The sequence below is a fragment of the Indicator indicator genome, chromosome 25 (assembly GCF_027791375.1).
Source record: "Indicator indicator isolate 239-I01 chromosome 25, UM_Iind_1.1, whole genome shotgun sequence".
In the NCBI taxonomy this organism is placed as follows: Eukaryota; Metazoa; Chordata; class Aves; order Piciformes; family Indicatoridae; genus Indicator; species Indicator indicator.
The window spans coordinates 14731793-14758618 of record NC_072034.1 but is presented as its reverse complement, the minus strand read 5'-3'; the positions used below and the strand labels follow the sequence as shown (position 1 = coordinate 14758618).

At 41.1% G+C, this 26826-nt stretch overlaps 1 protein-coding gene across 2 annotated transcripts in view; it reads left to right on the top strand.

Moving 5' to 3' along the window:
- Nucleotides 1-26826, top strand: part of SLC10A7 (solute carrier family 10 member 7) — a 135529-nt gene that overhangs the window by 96374 nt on the left and 12329 nt on the right. For both annotated transcript variants that reach the window (XM_054392325.1, XM_054392324.1), the window contains 4 exons: nucleotides 2374-2457; nucleotides 13123-13288; nucleotides 16088-16139; nucleotides 17648-17721. In XM_054392325.1, the coding sequence (XP_054248300.1) occupies nucleotides 2374-2457; nucleotides 13123-13288; nucleotides 16088-16139; nucleotides 17648-17721 (376 nt within the window). The remainder of the gene's footprint in view (nucleotides 1-2373; nucleotides 2458-13122; nucleotides 13289-16087; nucleotides 16140-17647; nucleotides 17722-26826) is intronic.

Below are 26826 nucleotides of genomic sequence, written 5' to 3'. Positions count from 1 at the left end.
GTGCAGAGGGTCCTGGCATGCAGACTGCTTGCTTGGATTTCACTCCTCTGTGACTCCAACAGATTTTAAAGTTTAAAAATCTTCACTTTCACTTGAAAAAGCTTCCTTGAACACACAGTAAGTGATGCTTTCAGCTCCTCAGCACATAGCAAAACTAAGTCCAAATACAGTTTGAAAAAACGATGGACCTTTTAAAATTTCAGAAGCCCCTTGCAAGAATTAAAACAACACGGAGATCATGAGTGGCATGATGGAGTTTTCTGCTCCACTTTCTGCAAGGAATCACGCAGAGATTCATTCCCATGTGCCTCTTGGGAACGGAGTAGCTGTAGTGCCTGACTCCAGGTACTCATGTGGATGGTCTGAATCTTCCTCTGCAAGCCTTTACTTCTCCCTTTTGACTCCCTGGGAAATTCGGGCTGTTTAATCTCGGTGCTCTCAATTGCAACTTACTCGCAGACCAAAAGTCTCAGTGGTGACCTCCTCTTTAGGCCTCCTCCAACTGCGTTCACATTGGAGGGGCTGGGGATGAGATGCTGTAATTTATGACACAGCCAAACCGAGTCCTCCCTGTTGCTGCCAGCCAAGGTACCACACACAAGACAGCCATATCCTGTATGTTCTGCCCAAGGCTCTGCCCAGAGTGCATCCAGGAAGGGATGTGTGAGAGGAAGTGGTGGAGTATGTTTAAAGAAAGCAAATTCGATCTCATCCCACTCTCTTGAACTCTAAGCTGGCTAAGCAACACTCAAAGACTCATGATATCCTAGTGTCAGAAGCTAATTCTATTTTGTGCTGTATCCCAGTTTTAATCACATTTGGGTAAACCAAAAGCTCAGCTTGCATACAGTCGGTCCCCCAGGAGTGTTCACCATTTTCCAGGCAGTGCATGAACATGTAAACCACTGCAGAAGTGGCACTATCAGGTTACTTTCTGTAGGGAAAGATTGCAGTTGTATATTTCTGAATGAAATAAAATACTTCAGAGTGAGAGGTATGTGGTGGAGTCACCATCCCTGGAGGTGTTAAAGAAATGTGCCTGGACGTGGCACTTTGGGGCATGGTTTAGTGGGCATGGTGGTGTTGGGTTGATGGTTGGACTTGATGATCTTGGAGGGCTTTTCCAACCTGGATGATCCTATATGATTCTGTAAGTGTTTGTGATGTTTCTGTTCTTTGAATATCTGAAGAATCTGGGTTTATGCTACTGTTTTTATGGCCAGATGTTGATTTTTCTAGGCAAAGTTATAGGAAGCTATATATTGCATCATCTAGGCAGAGTTTTAGGAAGTTATAGATTGCATCATCTCCTTGTCTATCAGGCCTGCAGGTATCTTTGAAAAGAAGAAAAGTGCCAAAAGTGTAATGCAGGCTGAGTCTTGTTGTGAGAACAACATATGTGAGAATGCTTTAGGAAATCAGCATCATTCAGGTGGGGCTGGAAAGATTCTGAATTCTCTCATTGTTTTGTGGACCTTTCAAGTGAAATGCAAAGCATAAAATTGTGGATTTGTGAAATCCTCAGTGTTACGTCATTTACTCTAATCATGAAGAAAAGGATTGCCTGTGGAAGCTTTGATAATGGTGGTTTAGACTTCTCACTCTGTATTTCTTTGTGCATATTCTATTGCTGTTAAAGATGTGTTAATTTACATTTTAATGAAAATTTCCAGTGACCTGGCATAAAACAAGTCCAATCAGACTGTAAGAGACACTGCATACTTTCCTAAGCATTCTGAACTAAGTTGTAAAAATCCCACTGACTGTGTTGGTTCACTTTTTTTACCTGCATCTTAAAAATAAATACTTCTAGCATATACAGTCATAACTAAGGAGATGACCTATTTGAAGCCTAAGCCTGTCTCAGTGGAAAAATAGTTATATACTTTCAGTAGATCTCTTTGATGTCATTGAAATAAAACATGTCAATGTCTTCACTCTTTTTTATTTATTGAAATAACTACACCAGGGTTTGTTGCTTGATGTTTGTATCAATGGTAAGGTTAGTTGAGCTAAGTTTAGTTAAGAAGATTCATTCCCTGTCTTTTTAGACTATCATCCTACAAATGCTTAACTAATTTACTTGCCATAGCTATGTAGCAGGGTTTCAGTTAAATGAATATTGATGGAACTGTTACCTTAGGTTAGAAAATAATCAACCAGAGATCGTTTTACTTTTTGTCATCGTGGAATACCAAATGCTTTATTGGGATGTAACAATTAAATATGTGTGCACATTGCTTCTGAGTCTGTGCTCACGCATCCAAGTTTCTCTGTGCAAGATAAAATGCATACCAATGTGTGATACCTCTGTATGAAATGTGCAGATCCTAAGAAAAAGTGCAATATTAATGGTATATTTTTATTTTGTAGCTTGGATCATCCTCCTCTGTGCCTTTTACATCTATATTCTCCCAGCTGTTTATGACTGTTGTAGTCCCCCTTATTATTGGACAGGTATGTCTTTTAAATATACACTCTTATTTAAAGCAATAAGATAAAGAGAGCTATCTTAAATACAGACTGGCAACCTGATAAGCTGCCACATAGGAACAGCCTCAGGATAGTGAAGTCTAATATCAGAGAAAAGATGCTACAGTGCTCCCTGGAGCCACATTGATCTTTGTTGAGATTGAGCATCTGTCCCTCAGTACCACAAACATACGCTGCTGCATATCGAGGAGGGACTCTGTGAACATAAAGTGGGAGAAATGGCAGCCCAGACTGTGAGAAATTCCAGCCCCATACAAATGAGCTTTGAGAATACTACATAGTCCTTTTGTCACATGCCCTTTGCCTGGATGATGAAGGAAGTTCTCCCTGTGTAGTATCTACTACTAATTACAGGAATAAAAAAAAATTTCAACATTAAAAAACACACAAGAGCTAAGCAGTCAGAAGTTAAGAAATCATAAAATGAAGGCTGCTCAAGCCTTTCTGCATGTGTTTTACAGGAAAGGCATTAACTGCACAGTTGCAAACTATTCTTTCTGCCTAACTCCTCTATCATTTGTTACACTGGATGGGAGGGTATTCATGGAGTGAGCAGCTGTTCAATATTTCATTTTATACTCATTGTTCATATTGTACCACAAGGCCTTATTCTTCATGGCATATGATAGAAATCTTTCACTGGATGTGAAGATATTAATGGCAGCATAGGACTTTGTGACACTTACCTCTGTAGTACCTGGCTTTTCACAAATGTTAATATTAATTATTTTTTTCTTGCACCTCACGATGGGAAATTGCTGTATTTAAGGCCCAAAGTTATCAGAAGTGTCCACTATTCTAAGACACCAAAATATATAAGCCTAATTCTTAGAAGTATTCATTGTTCTCGGTCATTCAGAACGCTCAAAGGGAGTATCAGTAGTTCATTCCCATGGGTTATCCTTGCTGATTCTAGCATCCAGTTTCGCTCTGGGTTCAGATGGAACTTGAATTCTGTCAGCCTAAAGCAGACTTTGAAATGGAAAGCGTGGTTACAATGCAGGCAAATGAAAGTGGAGTCTCTAAAAAAGCACCTTGGAGGATGTTAAGCTTATCTGTCATTGCCTGTGCTCTGCAGAGCAGTCAAGCAGTCTGTTTTCAAGCTGGAAGTGCACATTTCAAAGTTGGCACGTGCTGGAACTTGCCAAACTCCTAGTGATGTTAGTTTTTTATATGGTCAAACAACCCTGTTAAAGCCCAATAAGATGATGAGCAGGCCAGGATCACTACCTGTGTAACCTGGCCATAGCAATGCCATGTGGAAAATGGACATAAGCTCTGTGTCCCTTAAGCCTGTTGAATCAGTCATGTACTTGAAGCCCAAGAATCTCCGTATTAATTAGGACCACACAGGGTTGCTAATGAACCTACTTGTGTATCACATTCTTACCTGGTAAAAATTAAATTGTCTCTACTAAAAGAGGACAAATGAAAGTACTTGAATTGGCCTGCAAGGTCCAAAATCCAGAAGCTTGTAGTTAGAAGCCTTGATTGGAAATTTCTAGGAAGCAAATAGCATGTCATCAGATCTAGCAATGAAGTAACCTATAGAGATGGAGTATCAGCAGTCTGTATTGCCATGGAAGAAGACTGAAGATGATGGTAGCTTGCAAAATTTCAAGAGGGCTTTCGTCTGTATATACGGTAATGTACTTTGGAAAGATGTTGAAGAAATTGCTCTGCAAGCCAACTGGTTGGGTTTGAGAATTTTTTTATCACTGCACCAAGTAGTAAGGGTAAGTCACATGCACTGAGCAGCAGGCATATGAAATAAGTGCTCTGAGTAAGTTCAGATTACATGGTAGGAAAAATTTCTGCCCAGGAAGGTGTGGAGTCACTGTCCCTGGAGGTGTTCAAAAACCATATAGCCATGTCATCCTGCCCTTCATACAGAGGCAGCATGGATATGTTCCCATTAAAAGGGAAGGTTTGCATTTAATTCCTATCCCACTGCTCGCTCACTACTGAACTGTTGCCCAACACCCAGCACAGCAATATAACATTGCTTTGTGAATCACTAGTTGCTCACTTTGGGATTCCAGGTGCTTTAAGAGATAATGGCCCATAATTCATGAATGACCATTTCAGCAGTTACTTCTCATTTATCATTTCCTGCCCACAGTGTTAATTCCTTACCATGCACAGTCACACTCCTCCGAAAAGTCAGTCCCTGCTAAGGTTACTGGGTAGCAAAGAGCTTGACTGGGAATAAAACAAGCTTGGAACTTGCCTGCTTGGAGGATTGCTTCTCCTCAGCCTTCCTAACTCAGCTGGGATCAACAGAGGCTTTCCTCTTGATCCACATCAGTGTAAAACAGAGAAGGCTGCTTGAAGGAAGCATTCTCCAAGGGGTTTATTTTCCTTTAAAAAAATCTTGCCTCTGGGAAAACCTGTGTTGCTTAAACGCTCGTTTCCTGAGCAGGCTGCAGAGCCGGCTCTTGGAGCAGCCCCTGGGATATAAGCAAAGCAGATGAGAAGGTGCTTTTAGTTTTCTTTGGTTTTGTTTGGGGTTTCTTGTTTGCTTTATGGCAAAAAGGATAAAGAGTTTTGGTTGCTTGTCTGACTTGTCAGAATTTTTAATGATGGCTGGGAGAAAAGTCAGGATAGTGTAACTGCTGCTTGTTTTCTACTGTTTCTCAAACCATTTTTAAGTGTGACAAGACTGCTGTGAACAGGAGTCCAAGACGTTTCTCTAGCTACTAAGGATGAAATGTGTAAGGGGCTGCAGGCACAGGCTCTGCTCAGGTGGGGGCTGCTTTTTGCTAGGTAGAGAGAGAACTGTTAGAGGAGGAGGGAGATTTGTTACCAGGAAGGCACTGAATCTTACAGATAGCTGCTGACAGATGATTTCACTAGGAGGAATCGCTCTGTTTGTTGGCAGAGTTTTGCAAGTTGTCTAAATCTAAAACCCTTGTTATCTACAGGTGTGTTTTGCTAATTGCTAATGTGTTGTTACTCAGGTCAGTATTGATAGTGTAATAATGCATTTGTAATTACAGAGTAATGAATAAGACCGCTCTGACAAGGTCTTGAGAAGAGACATAATCTGTAGTATCAGGAGATGGTTTAGTGGGCATGGTGGTGTTGGGTTGACAGTTGGCTTTGATGATCCTAGAGCTCTTTTCCAAACTTAGGGATTCTATGATTCTGTTTTATAAAGATGTAATGTCCTATCAGCATGGAAGGTTTGTAGCGTGTAAGAGCTTGTTATTTGTGCACCACCCTTGTGTACCTCTGAGGGGAACTTGAGACTGCTTGTTATAGGAGAGACAGGGTAATAGGCATTTCAGAGAAAAGGCTTTTGCTTTTGCTCTGGCAGCTCAAAGTTCTAATTATTTTTTTTTCCCCCTGGGTAGAAGAGTTCTGATGAAGATTGCTGCTCCTGAGCTGTTGTGTTTTTGCCCAAATAACTGTTTCCTTGTCTATAGATGCTGGCAAGACTTTTAGCCAGCAAAATGTAAGGTTCTGAGAACTGTTTCTTCATGACCAGTTGTGAGATTTGGCTGAAGACTGTTGTTTCTTTCCCTTTATTTTTTTTTTTCATTCTAAACTGACAGATATCAGGAAGAGTGAAAACCAGTGTAATATTTCCTTTCCCCTTTTTGCAGACTTTCTCCATTCTCTACACCTAAGTGCTTGTGACAGACTTTTATTTTATGTTTTATATTAAAGAGCGATTTATGATTAAATGTTAATGAAATAGAATTTTCACTGCGCTTTCATTATATTCTACTAGTTTGAACATTTTTCAAAGCAGCACACCAAAACCCACTGTTTTCTATGAATAAATAATAAAAAGCTTGTCTGTACATTATCATTCATGCATTCTCTAGTTGCCCCGTTGGTAATTTGTCTGCCAGTGTAAAGTGGGCACTTCACATTAAGCAGACCTTAACTAAAGCTAAAATTAATGTTATGATTCTAAGCAGTTCTCCTTCCCAAATCTATAAAATGAAGCCAGTTGTACAGAAATCCTCACTGAATCTAGTCACACACATACACAAAATCCTGATGTCCTACAAGTAAAAGATTTTAAGTGCCTTCTGCATCATTGCCCAAAATGTTCCAGAGGAGCCCTATCAGCATTTGGGAAGTGGGCTTATAAGCACAGCTCTGAAGGGGTGCTACCTTGCAGTACAAGTTGTCAGTGAAATTGAAACTAAATAGCTTTGCAATGTATTTATTTTTCAAGCAAGAGAAAGGGAAATGTAGGTGGAAGCTGCTAGGGAATAGGAGGTTCTGTTCACCTGAGCCTGATGTGTGTTTATAGTGAGAGAGAGCAGGGGAAACAATAGTTAAAGAAACTGTTCTATAAAGGGAACAGTGTCAGATCCTTTCCTTCTTCTGACTTAAATCCACATGGAAGTAGCCCTACTTTCTCTTCAAAGTCCAGAGGAGCTGCAGGGAGGAGGAGTGGTACCCTGGGAGATGAGTGCTTCTAGAAGCTTGTTGCAGAAAAGCGAGATGGCAGATAAACAGCCTTCAGACCACAGCTGGCTCCCTTCTGAGACCTGACGCAAAGAGGGAACAGAACCTTTGTCTCCACAGAAATACAAAAGCTGAAGAAAACCTGTACCCCTGCAGCAGCCTCCCTTTACCATTCTGCCATGTCACACCTGCTTGTAAGCTTTTAAAGCAACAGTTGTAAATTACCCCAAAATGTGAAAGTTAATTCTGAAAATGGCCTCGTGTGGGTTTTATAAAGCATGCTTTGAAGGCTTGTATGTGTCAGGAGCTATCTCTTGGCAGTAAACTGACTGACGGAAGAGAGTGAGATGGCTTTTAAGGGAGTTTCGTAAGCTGAAGAAAGAAAACAAGATGCTTGTTAAAATCTTTTATTTTTTCCCAGATTGGAAAAAAACCCCTTTTTTATCATCCTATCTTCAGGTATAGAAAGGTGAGTGAACCAGTGCAAAGTTTGGAACTTCATAGCAGTATACAGGAAAGGTGAAAGCATGTGCCTTTACACAGCTACACTCCCTGGAGAGTTCTCAGAATGGGGTCTGGTGAAGTGAGATGAGCTCTGCTTTGCAGAAGAGTCTGCATCTGAATTACCATGAAGACCTTGGGTTATGTGGAGGGTGGTTATGCTGTAGAAATCTGTGAAGAATGGTCCATCTTATTTACTTTTTCTGTAACCTGCATAATCTCCTTTATGTTCCACTATCTGATGCTTTCTACTAGTTTTCACAGTTACTGTCAGCTTAGTTCACATTTTCTTTCCAGTTTTCCCCCTTTCATATCTTCCAGACTTCACTGAAGCAATTCCCAATATTCCATGCAGTCTTATTTCTTGGTTTGCCATCACTGTGTGGAAAGAGATACTACAAAGTTACTGAAGTCTTGCAGATATTTAGCCTGCCTCAAAGCTTTTAAAAAAAAAACTTTGCAGTGTAGGGTTCATTGCAAAGGTAGGTGGCTGTAAGTAGTGACAGTATTACTTAGGAATGAGTTAGGGATCTCACCTTAAAAGACAAGGTCAATAAGGTAATTGCTGGATTTAGGTGTAGTGATAACCCAGCACAGCTTCAACTTGTTTCCTTGTGTTTCAACATGAAGAAAAAGTGACTTGTGTTTCTTTGCTGAAATGATAAAACCCCAGGTGTTTTGTTCAGGTACTCAGATGCACGAACCAAAAGATAATAAACTAGAGAAGCAGAAGTGCAGTAAAAACATTGTGTGTTCTCTTAAAGATTAAATCAGTCCCAAAGAGTTGATGGAATGAGGAAACAATCTACTCTGTGGAATGATGTAAATACCAAGAGATACTCTTGTGTGTTTAATGGGAACAGAGAAGGTGACTTCATAACCATTACCCCTGTTGTGTTTTTTTTTTTTTTTTTTATCTTGTGGGTTTAAAAAACACCAATTTGAAGATCTGGATAATTTTTCCAGGATGTACTCTGTTACAGGTGTCAGAAATCATTCCATCCCATATACATGGAGGGTGGGGAGCTCCTTGCCCTGTTTAGGTCAATTAATAATGAACATTCATGAATGATGTTGTTTATTGCATTTTTTATCTTGGATGTCCAGCTAGACTCTTTCCACCTGCCTGCTCTGTTTTACTGACAAATTTCTCTGGGCATAGTTGTGAAGGTACCATTAGATAAGTGAGGCTCTTTTCATCTGTGATCTTAGAACAGCTGAGCATTATTTACCTGCTGTCCTGGAACAGCAGATTGTGTTTCTTTGTACAGTGCATGTTCAGGGTATGAAGCACATGAGCAGTTAGCCAATTTGCACAGTAAGGCTGGTGTTGGAACCAGGAGGTTATGGCAGGATACAGAGGAAAAATACTCTGTGTGTAACCATTCTGGTAGAACAACCAAATTTAAATGGGGACAATACTGTTAATTCATGTGCAATTACATTCTTTTGTTGTTAAAGAAATTAAATCCTAGGCGAGAGGGAAGATTGACCCTGGAACTGTGCTTTGAAGTAAATTTGAGCTGATGGCTTTCCAAAAACCTTTGGAGATTGCCAGAACAGTCATCAGGAGGTGGTGACCTAATGGACATGTTTATATCCTTTTGTCATCTAACTTTTCTGTTTATCAACACCTTTCATCACTCAGGTTATTATCAAATAGCACCTACTACAGAGTTTTGCTTCTGTTCCTCTCCTTTCTCCACTAAACCACAGCAAGGGGGGAGGATTCACCATGCACTGTTCTTTCATGTGCAACCTCCATGTCAGCCATCAGGAATTCCCTGCTCTTTGGGGCTGGCATTTAAATCTGTACGAAAATCTTTGCAGTTCCTTGTTCCTAAAGTGATCACCACTGTAGGGCCAGAGGCCCCAAAGTCTTTATGGCAGAAGTAATTCTGCAGGAGTTTCAGCAAAGATGTGGGTTGCAAGGCCTTTGTACCTTGAGATTTATACCTTAAAACCAAAGCATGCCTTCTCTGCAGCATGGTAATGTCCTGCAGCATTTCCCATGTAAAGTATACATAATCATTAAGTAATAATAATATAGTATCCCTTCATTGTTATTCTACTGACATATTTGCCCACCCTCCCAAGCTATTGTTTTTAACTGCCTTTTTTTTTTTGCCTCTTTTTTTAACCTTTTTTTTGGTGTGAGGAATTAATTCCCTTTCACTAGGATGTGTGGAGTGACTGCATCTGAAGAGTACTCCTCTTTTTGCTCTTCTCCATCAGTGTGCCACTCTGATGCTTGTAGTCTGGGTGTCAGTCATTCAAATTTCTACCTCAGGCTGTAAGTTCATCTTTTCACAAGAGTATCACTCCAGATACTTTCTCAATTGCTTGTTTCTCCAGTGCTTGTCCCTCCCTTGTCTCCAAGTACTGCTATGTAGTTCAAATACTGAGCATGGTTACTGCAACTGAGAGCTGACACACCAGTGGGGTGCCCCAGTCTGGTGTCCTTTGTACAGACCAGTCCTCTTATGAGGAGAGGCTGAGGGACACTCTAGCCTGGAAAAGAGCAGACTGAGGGAGGATTTTCTCAATGCTTATATCTAAAGGGTGGAGGTCATGAGAATGGAGTTGGGCTCTTAGAGTGGTTGCCAGTGACAGGACAAGGGGCAATGGGTATTTACTAGACCAGAGGAAGTTGCAGTTGAACTTAAGGAGAAACTTTTTTACTGCTGAAGCACTGGCCCAGGCTGCCTAGAGAGGTTGTGAAGTCCCCTTCTCTGGACAGATTCCAAACCTATCTGGACACATTCCTGTGCAACCTGATCTAGATGAACCTGTGTTAGCAGGGGGTTGGATTAGATGATCTCCAGAGGTCCCTTCCATCCCCTGCCGTTCTTTGATCCTCTGACCTTAACATGCCACAATGATCATGCTTGGGCTAAGTTTGCAGACGAATGAAGCTCAGTATCCCTGCCCAGCCTCAAGAGTTACCTGTGACATTCTTTATTTAATCATTTCAGCCCTTGTTGCCTGAGGCTATTCAACCCCTATTAGACTTTCTGCCAGAGGCTGCCAACCCCACAGAACAATGAGGTTCACTGGCTGGCTCTGTACTTCATTCTGCATTGTCTTTGTTACATTTGGAGGGTTTATTATTATTTCACTACAAATCTTCATAATGTTTTTGCTAAGTTCTGTGTTAACCCTGCAAAGTTATAGAATTGGGTTAAGAATGAAAAGGCTTTCAAAGGATCCTTGTCCTGAAACAACTCTGCAGGGCATGAATAAGTAACAAAAGGATTGTTTTTCAGTCAAAATGAATCCAGCTGACATGAGCTTCCCTGTGAAAAATCTAGCTGAATCTTTACAGATAGCTGTAGGGTTATATTTCTCCCTCTTAAGTTATACAAGAATTTAGATTACCTTGATTCAGTGATCAGAGGCTGAATCGACCTCTGGATTTATAGATCTTCTTGAACCTTGTGAGAAAAGGGAAACCTCTGGGATTCTGTGTGAGGGAGGGGGTATATTTTGTCTGTGTTTTCACAGTATACATTTACATGACACTGGGTTGATTAGATGATTTCTAGAAGCCATGCTGGTATTTATGGGGGTTGATTCATAATAATTCCAGACTAGATAGAGGTGGCTATTTAAAGAGACCCAGCCAACTGAAGAATTTGAGGAAATATTCTTGGAATTTCAGTTCAAAGGTGTTTTTTGCTTTCTCTTATGTCAGTCCCTGGTGTATAGACTCAGTTGTTGTCATGTATGTTACAATTATACTTGGTACAGACACAAGGTGATTGTTCACTTAGTAAACACCTGCAGTCCAAGCTGTGCTGTGGTATAAGTAACCATCACTGTTCTTTTGCAACATCTGGTTACTTTCAGTATAAATCTTTGGGAAGGACCATAAATATATATGTAGGTTTAGGTAGCTTTTCTCTTTCCCCAGTGTGACTTCAATGTAGGGGATAATAGGTTGGGTTGGGTTTTGGTTTTTTTTAAAGTTCCTTGGAAAACACTCAGTTTAGAGGTGAAAGACTTTGCTTCTTGTTTCTGATAATTACAGAGTCCCAAATCTGCTCAGATTAGGCTCATCTGGTCTTCCCATTTAACGTCTTTCATGCTGTGCACTAAATGTTGTCATTCAACTTCGTTGCCTTTTTCATCAGTGCAGTGCCTTGTTCCTACCTGCTGGCTCATAAGGAGGTGGCTGAAAAAGCTCCACTGAATGCTCTTTCAGAGGCTTGGTCATACCTTCTGAGCTGTGTTCTCTCTTTTAGCATTTGGCAAGTGTGAAATTTGAATGTTGAGTGTTCCCTTCCAGGGGTTCCTGTAAATTTGTTATTTTTCAGTGGGAAGCTTGGAAGTGCTGAGAACTAAACGCTGGTTTTCAGCCTCCTTAACTTTCCATGAACCCCATGTGCCAAATTTTTGAGGTGTGTGTGCCCTACCATGAGGGTTGTGAAATCTCTTTGTTGTGGTGATTGGGATAGCTGCTTCCAGGACTGCAGGCAAGCTGGAAAGGAGGAAACCTGGCAGCTGCAAGATCAGTCCTGCAGCTTTGGCAATTGGTGTGTGAACAGGTCCTGTGGTGGTGCTTTGATATTCATCTTGAATACCTCTAAAATCTTGTGTGTTGTTAAACTGTGAGTGGCATTTATTGATGGTACTGCTATGGGAAAGGTAAGAGACACCTTTAGGGCTCTCTGGTAGAAAAGTTTCAGGATCTTGTGCTATTATTTCTGAAAGAGCATGGTAACAGAGAACATCAGGAGCTCTCAGGAGAAATTAGGCAAGATGAAGTGATTGCTGAAAAATTAACACAACTCACAGCTGTATGATAAAAGCTTTAAAAAGTTGTTTTCAAACCATATAAAGTAAAGAGAAGAACTAGAAGCAACTCCCCAGGCAGGGCTGAAATAGACGCATTGTATCTGCTGAGGCTCAGTCCTGTAGTGCCTGGCATAATTTGAAAGTTGGAGGTACTTTAAAATTTATACTTGTTTCAAAAAAAATTCTCAGAAAAACAACTTTGGCTTCTGTTTCCTGAAAGTGCAGAAGTTTCCACTAAGTCCAGCAGGTTTCCTTGTTTTCCTGTGTTAATTCTGGTATTCTAGAAGCGTGCAAATGGCATTTGTCTTTGGATTTACAAAAACTCTAGATATTCAGAGTCTAAATTATTTAAGCTCCCACAACACATGCACTTTTGCTTTTCAAGCTTGAGTTATAATTTAATTAAAAACTTCTGGTGCATCGCTAGCTATTTAAATATTAAAATGTTCCATGGATCACTTTCGATTATCTGCCGTCATGAAATTCCTGAAGATGTCAGATTTTTAAGATTCCCAAAGTTGCACTTGGAATTGTCTGTTGATGCAAAGGGGACTGTGATAATTACATACATCCATTAGTATCAGCAGAGGAGATAAACTTTGGGGAGGCTTAATGGGCATGTCTCAGTGACAGCTAGCAAAGAACATTTGGCATGATTAAGGATGGATTTGAATGTACTTGAAAATATACTCTCATTATGGACGCCCAGTGGAAGTTGCACTACAAATGTTAAATTCCCCAGAAGAAGAGTTGTGTGGCAGGGAAGCTTTGAAATCCACTGTGGCCGTCATCCAAATTACTCTCTTCTCTTTGTGTCTTTCCGCTGTCAGATTCATTTTGTGATGCCCAACTTGGCTCCCTGCATCTTTGAAAAGAGGCAACCTGTTGGTTTCTGTGTTTCAGATTGTCCGAAGATACATCAAGGACTGGCTCGAAAGGAAGAAGCCTCCATTTGGTGCTATCAGCAGCTGTGTGCTCCTGATGATCATCTACACGACGTTCTGTGATACCTTCGCCAATCCCAACATTGACCTTGATAAATTTAGCTTGATTATAATAGTGTTGATAAGTAAGTCCAGCCTTAATGCATCTCTTTTAGCTGTGCTTCAGGTGTGTAATCAGCTACTGGAACGGGTGAGGCTGTGGGGATACTGCAATGGGGCTAGAGCGTGTGCTTCTAATGCGTCTAGTAAGCCAGATTCCCAGACTTCTCAGGAGCTGGATGCTTTTAGGAGATTGAGTAAGCGTTTAGAAAGGGATGCACCCTGCTCTTTAGGTGTGCCTAAGGTGGCTCAGTGGCCCTACCTTTCTAAAGGGGCACAGTGTTACTTTCCAAATGTTTACGACCGTTCTGGTTCTGCTTCGTTGTTCTTCATAAATGCACAGATGTTACATTCCAAACAGGAAAGATTTGAGGTTGAGTTGTTACTCAGAAGCGCTGTTACAACTTCTAAGTAGTTCTTCCTTACTGTATTATGAACGTAGAAACTAGCTGGGGGGTTCCAGCGTGCTGATTTATCTCTGTAGGTAAGCACATTTCTTGCAGAGTCTGAGAGCAGACTGCTGGTGTCCCTGCCATCAGTTAAAAATACACTTGCAGATCACTGCCTCCCAGGGAAAGGCAGTGGTGTACAGGCACTGTCTCCTCTTCCAGCAGGGAATTCCTGTCTCACTTCAGACTGTCCTGAGACAATAGTTTCAGATTGCTTATGGGAGAGGCAACTGTAGTACACTACATAATAAATCACATCCCATACACTCTAAAATTGTTAGACTTCAAGAAATCAATGCATCACCTACCTTGAAGTGTGTGCACATGCACTGTTTAATGTATCTTCTATAAATCCAACCTCCACTAAAGTCAGGAGGAAATTTGCCCTTGCCCTTTGCGCTAAGTTCTTACTCTATCCTAATTTTGGCAGATTTTTGTATTACGAAACATTGTAGGTGTATGGAATTAGAAATGGTATTGTATAAATACTTTATTATGAAAGCAAAGAAGGAAGTCTTGCTAAGGACCTCTCTTTCAAATTAGAAGAAATACTTGCTAGCATAGGCACCTGAGAAGGGCCACATCCCAAATGCACTTAAATCAATGCAGAGTTGGCAGCAAAAGAGAGGCAGAATATGGAAATTTTCAACTCTGGCTTACCATGCAGCGAAACTCAGAATGAAGTCATTTTCTGTTTCTGTGCTGACTGCTGCTTTGGAAGGGAGAAAAATTTAAAAAAAAAAAGATCTTTTTTAGTTAAAAAGGTATGTTCTACCTTAAACAGTTGGTGTAGAGTGGCTGCTTCCATTGCCTACCTTGTCCTTTCTTTTATTTCTCTGTGAGCTAACTCTGCATTTGTGCCACGTGTGATTATATAGACCACTGGCAGTGCAATGCACTGAGAATCATTCCGTGTGTGCAGGACTGGAGTTTCTGAGAGAGAATATTAACATCAGCTTTGAAACAGCTTGGAACATATTAGACCTTCTTAGGGTTTTTGTTTGTTTGTTTGTTTGTTTGCCCCTAAAATATTTATAAACCCAAAACCTAAGGAAGATGTGGAGATGGATATGCACGTTGCAGTCCAGTGCTGATTTCACATCCTGATACAACACAACAGCAACTGTGTGTTATATCAGGATGTGAAATCAGCACAAGGAGTTTGAGATGAAACTGCATTTATTGTTCTGCTGATTAATGTTTTTTCTGTAACCTTTATGTTAATATTCTAGCCACAGCAACATATGCATAAGGGATAATTGGCAGCAACACTACTGCTTTATTGCGTTACAGAATTATGTGTAGTACGGGTTGGCTTTTTCTCTGCATATTAAATTAATGTACTTAGTTGCAGAAAAATTGTAATTCAGGAACAATGGATTGCTGCCTTGGTTCATGAAGGAAGGCTTAAGTGCCTGCTGAGGTGACATTTATACATCCTAGGAAATGTATGGAAAAGTATGGAAAATGTCACCGGTAATAGCTAATATCCCTGCCGTGTTTCGCGGTTGTAGACTGGGGTCAAAATCAAATGTGTTGTCTTGGCTTGCACTACCCTGTGGGACACATTAGCCCTATTGCATTCACAAGCTTTGCAAGGAAAAGGGAAGAGGACTCAGCCCAGATTGTGCTGAAAGTAAAAGCCCTTCCCCCATAGCCCACAAACCCAGCAGAGGTCTATGCAGGTCCAGTTTTCTCCTCCAGCTCTGTGGGGAGTTCCTGCTCTCTGGCACAGTGCTCAGTCGCTGCAGTCCCAGCAGCTACCCAGCACAGAAGGCAGGCTGCCTGCTTCTCCCCACATCTCTGCAGACCAAGGGTGGGCTCTGTGCATCCCATGACCCCCATGGGTGTCAGGAGAGAGCTCCCCTTAGGATGCTCAGAAACCATCCACACTTAGAAAGCTGACTCAGCTTGAAGCAGATCTGCTTTGTCTGATGTACACTGCCCTGTTCAGGAGCTGGCCTTTGTCTCAGAGGAAGTCATAATGTCTGTGATGATCTTTTAATAGTGATCATTCATCAGGAGAGTAATATACCCAGTCTGAGAGATTCTATGTTCCCAACCTCCTAAGCAAAACTAGTGCAAAAGAGATGCAGCTTGTAGTGGTAACCATTCCTGCCATTCATTGTGTCAAGAAACACTGGATTCAGAAGAACTTGGGTAGCCACTGTATTTGCTCTGGCTTTCTTGAATGTAATGATATGTATTGTTCTTCTAGTTCTTAAAGGTTATCTCTTGTTGGATCTTTCTAGACCTGGGCCAGCCTAGCTTCTGACCTGTAGTATGGGGCAAAAGGCACAGGCATGGCAATTGTAGAGCCTGAAGCATTCTTTACTTCTGTGGTCTAAGTCTAATTTTAACTTTTTTCTCTTCCAGTATTTTCTGTACAGATGAGCTTCATGTTTTTGACTTTCCTCTTCTCTACAAGGTAATTGAATGTGCTGAATCGGAACTTTTGGATATTTGTTTTGTGTGGTATCTTTGCTTTGGGTGATAGTTTATGCAAATGTGTAAGAGCAGGTTTCTGAATAGGGGTGACCTCATTTTGGTATTTCAATATTATCCTTACTGCATTTTTCTCTGTTAAGAGTTTCATAGGCTAAGAGAGCAGGACCTGAATTCTGTCCTTTCTTGTGTGTTAATTACAGAGTTGTTAAATCTCAATCAATCACTGCTATACCTCATCCACTGAAAAAAATGGATTTGCACAGATGTCACTGAAGGTATAATTTGCCCTGCAGACATGCTGATGACATATGAGAGAGAGAACTCAGTTTGACTTTTTACATCTCAAGATACATTTGCTGGGCTGGCAATTCACTCTTCTCCGTATATGTCAAATTTATATGGTGGTTCTTAACAGTTGGCCTGAGCTAATGTTTGGTAGGGCTGTTTTTTTGCCTTTTAAATCTCAACCAGGAAGAACAGTTGTGCCTTCCCTTCTCAGAAAACAGTACTGTGGGAATGGTGTCAGCCAATGGCTTAGGGCATCACTTGAGAACACAGCAGAGTATCCACCATTGTCCTCTCACTTGGGCTTACTGGAGTCTTAGCAGCACTCTGCTGAATGGGAAGTGCCACAGTACAGCAGGCTCCAGACACGTTTATTGTAACATCTGTAAAGGAGAATCACAAAAAAGGTTTCAATTTATTAATAATACTTAAACTTTTTTAGTGCTACAGGAAAATTTCTCTGTGACACGGTCACAATTTGACCTTAGAAGGCATTTTAAAAGTAACTTTTGAACTTCTAGACCTAGCCTTTGGGGGAAGATATGTTCCAGCTATAAAATCTAAAATGCCATAAGTAGTAACCAACTCAGTGTGGTGAATATTTGGAATCTCATGAAATGATTCCTAGTTAGGACCAAAGGGTGATCCATTGACCAGTCATATACCTCTCACTGTATGTCATTTTTCCAGCCTTCCTGGGCTTACTCCCAGTGTGTAAAGCCTTAGATGGAGTTTGTATTTAAAGTGGAAGATAGCTTCGTCTTCTAAGCAGTGCTCATAGTATAACCATTGAGTATTTTGTTAGCATTACATACTAGGAAAAGAAATGGTAGGTCACTCTCTTTTTGTCACAAAGGCAAGCTGGCCACTGCTGTGACAGAGCATGTTTGCAAAAGTAACCTTGGCTGGAATTAAGTTGGTGTCCTACATACCATGTCTTCAGAATTGCTTTCCTGCCCCTCTATTCATTAGAGAGTTTGCCATGGCTGAGAAACAATTCTGCTTTCAAAAAACAAACCCCAAACACAGCAAAGCCAACCAAATCAAACAGTGCTCTTCATTTGTGGGTAGAATGATTTCTGTCACTAGACCTGATCAAAGGGATATGAACGTGCATATGGATGCTCTAAGTAATCTGTTTGATCAATGGTGTTTTAAAAAGGTTTTTACTATCAGAAGTTATTAAAACTCTTTCTTTTCTAGGAATAACTCTAGTTTCACACCAGCAGACACAGTGGCTATCATTTTCTGTTCCACACACAAATCCCTCACCCTGGGTAAGTCAGGAGATAAGCTTTTGAGCAAAACAACAGTAACATTCATACCTTGCTGTGTTCCAAACAGAAAAACTGCTGGTTGCTGGCTTTTCTGCTTAAATGGGTTTGGGTTTAGTGTGGCAAGTAATGCCACCAGTATGATACTAATAGTAGGATAAAATTCTTACACAGGGCAGACAACAGTCATCTCAGCTGAGATTTTAGTGGTTATAGAGCAAGACCACCTTATTTATGGAAAGCTGGGTTATTCTTTGTGTCTTTATTCTGGTCTGTTGATAAAATGTCAGGTTTGTTACTGAAAGGTAAGATCTGCCCAGTCTCAGTAAAGTCTTAACACTTAAAAGCTGGAATGTACAAGTGAAAATTCAAAGCAGAAGTATTCAGAAATCAGAGACAGCCAATTCTGCCTTTTGCTTAACATCAGCAAAAATGTATGTGTTTACTTTAAGTCTGCAGATAATTTGGATTAGAATTTATCTATCAAAACATCATTGAAATGTTTGTGACTTATGATCCCTTGGTGATAATAAGATATTCTGATAGAAACTCCCCAAATACTGCCCAATCAGTGATGCTTACAGCCACTTGCTACTGCTTCCTCCAGGATGTTCAGTCAGTGGGATGATGAGTGTTTGAATATTTTCTTACTGTGTTTTGAAACGTGGAAACGTGTGTTTGATAAAACATATGGGGCTGAATATATGCCTTCTGTATCTGTCAAAGAGAAACTAGGGTCAGTTACAAAGGTAAGAACTCAGTCTGAAACGGGAAGAACAAGTCAGGACTTAGGTGGCATGTTTTCCAAGTCAGTTTATCAGTGAAACTCATCTCAGGGTTCTTTACTTCAGCCAGGCCTGTGCTGCAGAAGTGTTAGCAAGTGCCCTTGAAAGTCTGTGGGAAGTGAAGGAGTTCCTGGAAGACAAGAAAAAGGCAAAGATAAAGCCTCTTTCTCACAATGGAAACGAGGAGGGGACGAGGAATTATAGATCAGTGAGTTTGACTTCATTTTGTGGAAAACTATTGAAACAAATAATTATTTTAACAGTGTAGGAAGAAACAAAGACACAAGTAACAGCTCCATAGATTTGTCAAATCCATATCTTACCAAACTAACATAATTTCCTTTCACACAAGGTCCTGTGGGTTGCAGAGAAATAGCAAAAGCTGTATGGCTTGAGAGCGTTATGGCTTTTGACATTTGCATGATGATGTGGGCTCCACAATTAAAAAAATTATGTGGACCAACTGGAAAGAGATCAGAGGAGAGTGCCATGAATGATCATAGATCTCAGAAATGTGAGCCCTGAGGAAGGCTGAAACAGTTGGGATTATTGAGAAGACAGCTGAAATACACTAGTGATCTTCAAATGCATAAAAGGTTGATGCAAACGACAAAACAAACTCTTTCACAGTGGACTTTGAAAAGGGAAGGACTTTGTTACACTGATGATGATTTCAGGTAACAGTCAGGGAAACTTGTCTAAGGTAAAACAGTTTAGCTTTGGAATATGTTGCCTATTGCTGTCTTGATTCTCCTATTACTGTAGACAAGCCTCAGACAGGAATTTGATAGCTGGAGTCGATCCTGCCTTGGAGCAGAACATAGAGTACATGGCATTAGGTCTTTTTCAGCCAAATCCTCTATGAAACTGAAGCTTGAGCTTGTGTTCAGGAGAGCAGCTACACTCATATATATATAGAAAGCACCCCCACAGGTAACTCATAACATAATTGCTGTTTGGAGGTGCCTCTAAACTTAGGCCACAACTGTGATACTACAGAAAAGAAGCTGCTTATGTTTAACAACACAAATGTGTAAGCTCCCTGGTGAAAATAGTATTGCATATTCTCTGTTGAGTACTTCTGCAGCTTGTCGTGACACTGAGGTGATAAGCACAATGCCTTTTTTGAATATTTAAGTCTTAGAGAGGTTTACCATCATACACCATCCCCCCCAAAGGGGTCTTTTTTTACGTGCTGTACTGAGCATCTTCATGCAGCTGTTCTTGACCTGCATCTATGCAGAGAGCTGGGGCAGTTCAGTTCTCTTCTGCTAGTCGACTTTCCTTTGTATATTATGTTGGCTCCTTTAGAAGAACTAAAGGAGGAGCTTCTGAGATTCCTAGCTTGCTTTACTTTTTGACTCATTTTCCCAGTTCCAAGTCAGTGCTCTCATTAGCACAGCCCAATGAGTTGGGGTTTGTGTTTTCTGGCTTGCTTTGCCTAAGTACACAAAGAAAAATACTTTGGCTACCTTGACTTAAAGGACTCCTACAGCTTCTCCCCAGCCATACATACTTTTACCCAGCCAATACAGATGTCTCATGGATAAGTGTGCTGGTTGAAATGAAACAGGTAAATGGTGGAACACAGTATTGTGGGACTATGTCTCTACCTTCATCCTTGAAGAGCTGATCACAGAATCACAGAATGTTAGGGGCTGGAAGGGACCTTGAAAGATCATCCAGTCCAACCCCCCTGCCAAAGCAGGGTCACATATACCAGGTCACACAGGAACTCATCCAGGAAGTATCTCCAGAGAGGGAAACTCCACAACCCCCCTGGGCACCCTGTTCCAGTGCTCTGTCACCCTGACAGTGAAATAATTCTTCCTCCTGTTTCCATGGAACTTCCTATGCCTCAACTTCCACCCATTGCCCCATGTCCTGTCGCTGGACATCACCAAGAGTAGCCTGGATCCATCCTCTTGGCACTCACCCTTTATGTATTTATAACTGATAATGAGGTTACCCCTTAGTCTCCTCCAAGCTAAAGAGCCCCAGCTCCTTCAGTCTGTCTGATGTCTCAAGGAAAGCAAGTTTGCCTCGTAGGAGGCTGATCACAAGATGCTTTGCACATTTAGACTAGCTTTCCTTACTGCTCTGAGCCTGGGTTGAGATCAGTGGCTGGTTGGGACCTATGCTATCTGTGCTGTGTTCCATTGCTGGAGGAAGCTTCCAGGCTTGTCTCACAAGGAGCCAGCAGCAGCATATCCTGAATTGAGCACCATCCCTGATGGGGAAATGCTCTTTTTGGCAGTCCCTGAGAGCCCATTTTTGGTAAGCCTGAGGGCACTGCCACTCTTGTGTGCACAACACAGGCTGCTGTGCATCAGTTTCAGTCTGGCTGGATGTGAGACCACTGTCATTTTGCTCTCTTTGTTATCAATACCAGGTCCAGCTAAGACCAGAGCTGCACAGGCACATTTCCATGAAAACAGGGAGGATTGGGTTGTGTGAAGCTGGAAGCCCCTGAGGTTGATGATGTAAAGAGCAATGTTAGCCAGAGCACTTAGTGTTTATTCCTTCACTGGATGTGGGAGCAGAGTAGATCTAACTTGTTTTTAAGGATTAGTTAAATCTCTCCACAGCACAGTTTTGCCCACCCTGATCTTGGTAGAAAGAAGAGCAGATGTAGGCGTTTTGGCCCCTTCCTCTTTTGTTGTTCTGTCACATTTCTACTTGTCCAGAGGTGTTTGCTATGAACCACATGACGAGAAACCCTTCTGTTCTCTTGTAGCAGACAGTTTTTCCCTCTCCCTCTGTCATTACAGTGTCTGAACGCACAAGCACAGCTCAGGGTCTGATATCACATCCGTTGTGGAGCTCTGCTTTGTTTGTCTTCAGGATTCCAGCACTAGTGTATAAATGACCCCCCAACACTTGTTCTTTCACTTTGAAACTGATTTCTCCCGGCTTGGCAGGTGAAACTCCAAATAGGTACGTCTGGCCCATTCCCTGGGGAGCTTAGAATGGCACTGACTAAAGTGGGAGAAGAGCTGACAGCTTTAAAGCTTTAGAAGTGGTAATAGGAGAGGCATGAGAAGACTTTTATAAGTCACTTTCTCCCACACCATATTATGAAACCAACTAATTCCCATGCAGTGCATGCTCATGAGGCCAACTGCCACTTCCACTGTTGAATCCATGAGTAAGTGCTTGCTCTGCACGGAGATGAGTGCTGCTCCCATATGCTGGGTTTTATTTTGTAGACAGAACAGCTGACACACTTTTTGTCTCAAAGATCAGAGTGCAGGGCATGTTTGTGTAAGGACAAATTACACAGGCTTAGGTGCCTTTGTGTTTCTTAGTTAGGAACACAAGCTGATATTCCTGCATAGGGGTGGCTGCTTTGGCAGGGTGTTTTTTTGAGGATGGTGCATCACATATGCAGAAAAACTAATGTTTATTTGTATTTCACTTAATGAGTGAAACAGGATCTAAACTTACAAGGAGCAAAGATAAATGCAGTATTCACAATGCCCTCTGGCATATCCACCCACACTTTGTTCTCCTTCTCCCTTCTCCCCACTCACATATATGCAGAGAACATGTGAGCACACACATAGGTGGACGTTTGATGCATGGCTTTTATTAGTGCGTTTGCCAGTGATTGATTAGTACTTAGTATTAGTACTTCTTCTATTGATTGATTGCAGATGAAGTGACTATTTGACCTTTAATTATGAGCCTTGCTATTGAAAATGACATTGAGCTATGGCTTCACATAATCCATCTGGAAAGCCCGACATGATGCCATTCCCTGGAGTTCATTCAGTGAGAGGAGAAGAGGCCTCAAGGAAGTGCAAAGCTATCAGTGTGCCTCATCCAAAAAAATGCTGCAGTTGTTGCTTGCACTTACACAAAAGTTGCAGCCAAGTACAGAACATTATTTTATTTATTTCTCAGAGAGGGGATTGCTACCTAGAAGTTACAACTCCTAGGTTGTAAAATGCAGGCTTGTCAAAAAATATTTTCACTTTCATTCTTTGTATTTACTATGTAAAATTATTTTATCTGCAACAAATGGAGTGCTGCTACCTATTTTGGCTACCACAAGTGCAAACATTAGTACTGATGAAAAACAGATTGGTAAAAAGGCCAAACCAAACCTAAGCAACAGAAATAACCCCACCTTCTAATAAACCCAGGGTATTGTTTGTGATGCAGAGTGCATTTCTCCTCATTTGGGTTTTATCAGTGAAGCAGGTTTTTCACTGTAGAATTCTGAAAGTAATGCAAAGTTCCTCAGCTACAAAATTCTTTCAGGAAATGGAGTTTATTGGCAAGCAAAAGCCGAAGTGCTGACTTTCTTTTGTATGGTTTTTAATTTCATTCCCATTTCTTTTCTAAATGCTCAGCTTCTTACTGCACGAGTCCTGAACTGATAGTCTGTACTTGAAACAATTCTTAGAAGCCTGCTGCAATGCACAAGAAGATTCACAGACCACTCAATTGTCTGTGAGCACATCATCCAGGCTATGGATTAATCAGCCCATGTCTTCCCCTCAGTTCCCCAGCTGTAGAGTGTGACACATCCTGCTCACATACAGCTCCAGTCTGCTCACAGCTATCTCTAGCTTGTTCATGTATTCTGCAAATACCTCCTTCCAAGATTTTAGAGGTAAATAATATGTTTGCACAGCCTAAACCACTGTTGCTTAGTGTTAGCTGAGCTTTTTACTTCATTTCTTCCTGTACCCAAAGTCTGTGAAATTCTGTACTAATTGAGCAGAGACTCTTTTTATTTTGTGGCAATTATCACCCTTTAGATAGAAAATGCCAAAATGTTTTAACTTGTTAAGATAGAAGGTAGATGATTTTGATTTTTAAAAGGAGGCATCTCTTAATTCTATAACAGACAATAAGATGATAAAAGCAGGTGCATTGCCCTAAGGGAGTATTCACGCTATCCTCTGTGGTATTTTTGAAAAGTAGTGGTTGTTCTCTGCTCCTGGCGGAGAATTGTCCTCTAAGGTGATTATTCATCAAGATACTGACTGTGACTAGCTATAAATGTGTGAATAATTCCTCTGACTTTTACATAAAGCCCTAGCAAATAATCCTGGTTAATTGCCTTCTGTAAGTTTTTTAAGAGTAAGACTTTTGATACTGTCTCTTTTGCATGCAGAATTTTCTTATGAGTGTTGAACAGGAGCTGTTACTGCTGGCATCATGTCATACTTGGTGTTATTAGTAATGGTATTTCCATACATTCTTACCTCTTACAGACCTGTAGTCTCATTTCCTCCTCAGGTGTCTGATAGAGCAATGGAAGTGAATATGATCTGGCTGCTCCTCTGCCTAGAATTGGTGGGTGCTGACCCTTAGGGCAGAAAGGAAGCTGAGGGGAGGAATATGCTTGAAAGAATGAGTATCTTGTGAAGGCCATATTTGGGCCACTCACTACTACCAGAAAGTTAGAAACTCCTATTCCTGCTTCTGATATCCCAGGGGCCTTAGTTGTCTGCTAAAACCTTTAATGAGTTTTGCTACTGTGATTCTTTGGGCAAAAATGGAAAGGTTTTCTCCTCTCTTCAGTCCCCCATTTGCTTGGAAAGAGCAGCAAGTGGTTGGCTGTGCTTTTTCCTCTGCTCTGTGATTCCTCTTCTCTTTGTCCTCTTTCTGTCTCTGGAAAATAAGAACCGAGGGATTCGTGTTCATTCATGGGGAGAGGAGAAGCACCAGGGTCTAGTGCACTTCTCTCATGTTAGCAGCATCTTCTTTTTTTTTTGTTTTAGCTCCACCTGAGGGCCAGTGGATTGCCTTTCCTAGCTGAGCAGTCTTCCAACACTTGGTTCATACCAAACAGTGTTATCTGTAAGGCTATTACTATGTAATTGGCATGCCTTTGTTCTCAGTAGACCCCGAAGAAAGCCTCTTTCCATGTCAGAATGTTAGCAAAATCAAATCTAAACTGAAGATGTCTTTTGGGGATAACATGAAGGTTTCCTCCCTGCATAGGCTGTGGTCACTCTGATAATCTGTGTCAGAGTGTCTCTTAAAAAACTTCCCATGCCACTCTTATGTGGCTGGGCAAACACCTCCTGTTTGTCTCCTTCAGAGCAGAACATCTCTAGGGACTGTGCTTTCGGGAAGGAAATGTGCTGGCAGGTCAGTCTGAAGGTAGGAAGTAGCATAGTCCAGTGAGTTATAGCGGCTTTTGGACACTGGTCTTGCAATCACCAGATTCACAATCTAGTACAGTTCACTCAATTTTGACCTCTCTGTGATTCCAGAAGGGGAAATACTGGAGTAAATGAGGGAATCTCCTTTCCTTTCTGACCTGAAATGTATGTTTCTTTGATTAAACTGAGAATGTGGCAAGAAATTCTGTACAAGCTCCCAGGGCTTCCTTTTCATCTATATACTCTGCCAGTAGTAGGGTTTTTATTAATATTTAGAAAGTTTGCCTGCAGCAGTACTAAAATGTGCATCAGAGGACAACAGTTGTTTACTGTGTTTGAACTGAAGAATCTCACCCAGGAGATCTCATTCACTGGAAGCTTACATCTCTCAATCTCGACTTGCAGAAGGAGATCGATGCATAACAATTGTCATGGCGGAGTTGCACCTCTCCAATTATTCATTTGGTTGTGCGTCTTCCCAGACGGGCACGTGTAATTGGATCAGACACTAAAAACCAGAGTGCAGGGGTTTCATGACAGCAAGCTCATACCTCTTTATAACAAAAAAAAATAATAAAAACAAACACACATATCCATCTGTAAAACTGTCATGACAAAAGAGCCCTCCCTCCCCAGCAAAACCAGTTAAAGTTAACTCATCTGCTTTAACAAAGTAACATTCTATTCAGCAGACAGCTGACAGGTTGCCCTTGGGAAGATCCCTGTTTGGACATGACTCAATTTTTTTTTTATTTATTTTTTTTTTTTTTTCACCTCAAGCTGGCAGAGGCTACAAGTGTCACCCATACTAAAGCTGGTGAGGTATTGAAGATGACGTTGAGTCTCCCTGAGAGAGTTGCATCTACATTTGCTGCTCTCAGTGCACCTTCTGGCAGCCAGTCTGAGCTGCTGACTCCAGACACTTCTCAAAGAGTGGGTGCAAAGATGTCAAAAATCAAGAGCAGCAGCATCTTTTAGGAATCTTCTATTACTGGATACACTTGGGAATCTGGAGGAGGGATCCTCCTCAAAGACCATCCAGGACCACTGCAAGCACATAAACCGAAGTCCACAGAGTTTTAGAACAGTAAAAAGTATCCCTCAGTATTTCTAGGGAGTGAGCTGTTTTCTTAAAATGCCTTCCCAAATGATTGGAGTAGTAGTCTGGACTGGGGGAGAATAGGTCCAAGCTAGAGGAGGGGAGATATAGATTAGACGTCAGGAAGAAGTTCTTCCCCATCAGGGTGGTGAGACACTGGCACAGGTTGCCCGGGGAGGTGGTGGAAGCCTCATCCCTGGAGGTTTTTAAGGCCAGGCTGGATGTGGCTGTGAGCAACCTGCTGTGGTGTGAGGTGTCCCTGCCCATGGAAGGGGGTTGAAACTGGATGATCCTTGAAGTCCCTTCCAACCCTGACAATTCTACGATTTTAAAGCTTTTCTAGGCTCATATCTTCTATTCTTGGTCACAGAAACCAGAAGAGAGAATTAAAGGAAAAATTATGCTAGTGTTAATAATAAATACATGTTGTTGTTGTTCTGAAAAGAAGCCTTTTCTTGGTTTACCATTCATAGTAAATTTACGTATCATGCTTTGCCTTTGCATCAAGGTTTCAGGAGAAGAAAGGCTTTAAAAAAAAATCTTCTTATCTGATTAAAATATAGTAGTTTGGAGCATAATCCTTTCCTGCTTGTGGTTACAAAGATCATAACAACCGTAAAACAAGTTCTGTAGCGGCTTTTTAAATAATATGTGTAAATAAAATCCACATAGAACTGAAATGCTGAGAAATTTTAGTTCAATGAAATAATCAGATTAATCAAATCTCAGCTTTGTGTTTTTAGGACAGTTGTTGACCTCTTTGTCCATAGTTCCTTTCACTAGTGTGTCTAATCTATTAAACCTTCAAAAAGCATTGGCTATAAGAATTACAGCGAAGGGAAGAAAGATTTTTACATTCCTGTTTCTTTAAGGTTCATAGCTTAGATATTGCAGGGGCATTACAAGGAAGAATTTACCCTGTGCCTTTAGGATGTTATGAAGTGTATACTGATATCCAAAGCAATAAAGCAAGCACTGAAGTGTGAGGATCAGCTTACAACATTGCCATGCCTGCATTGTTGTGCCAATTTAAGGATGAGTCACATTTAAAATATGACTTACAGTGGTTCAATTCATTCTTGAATTCCCTGCTAACTAA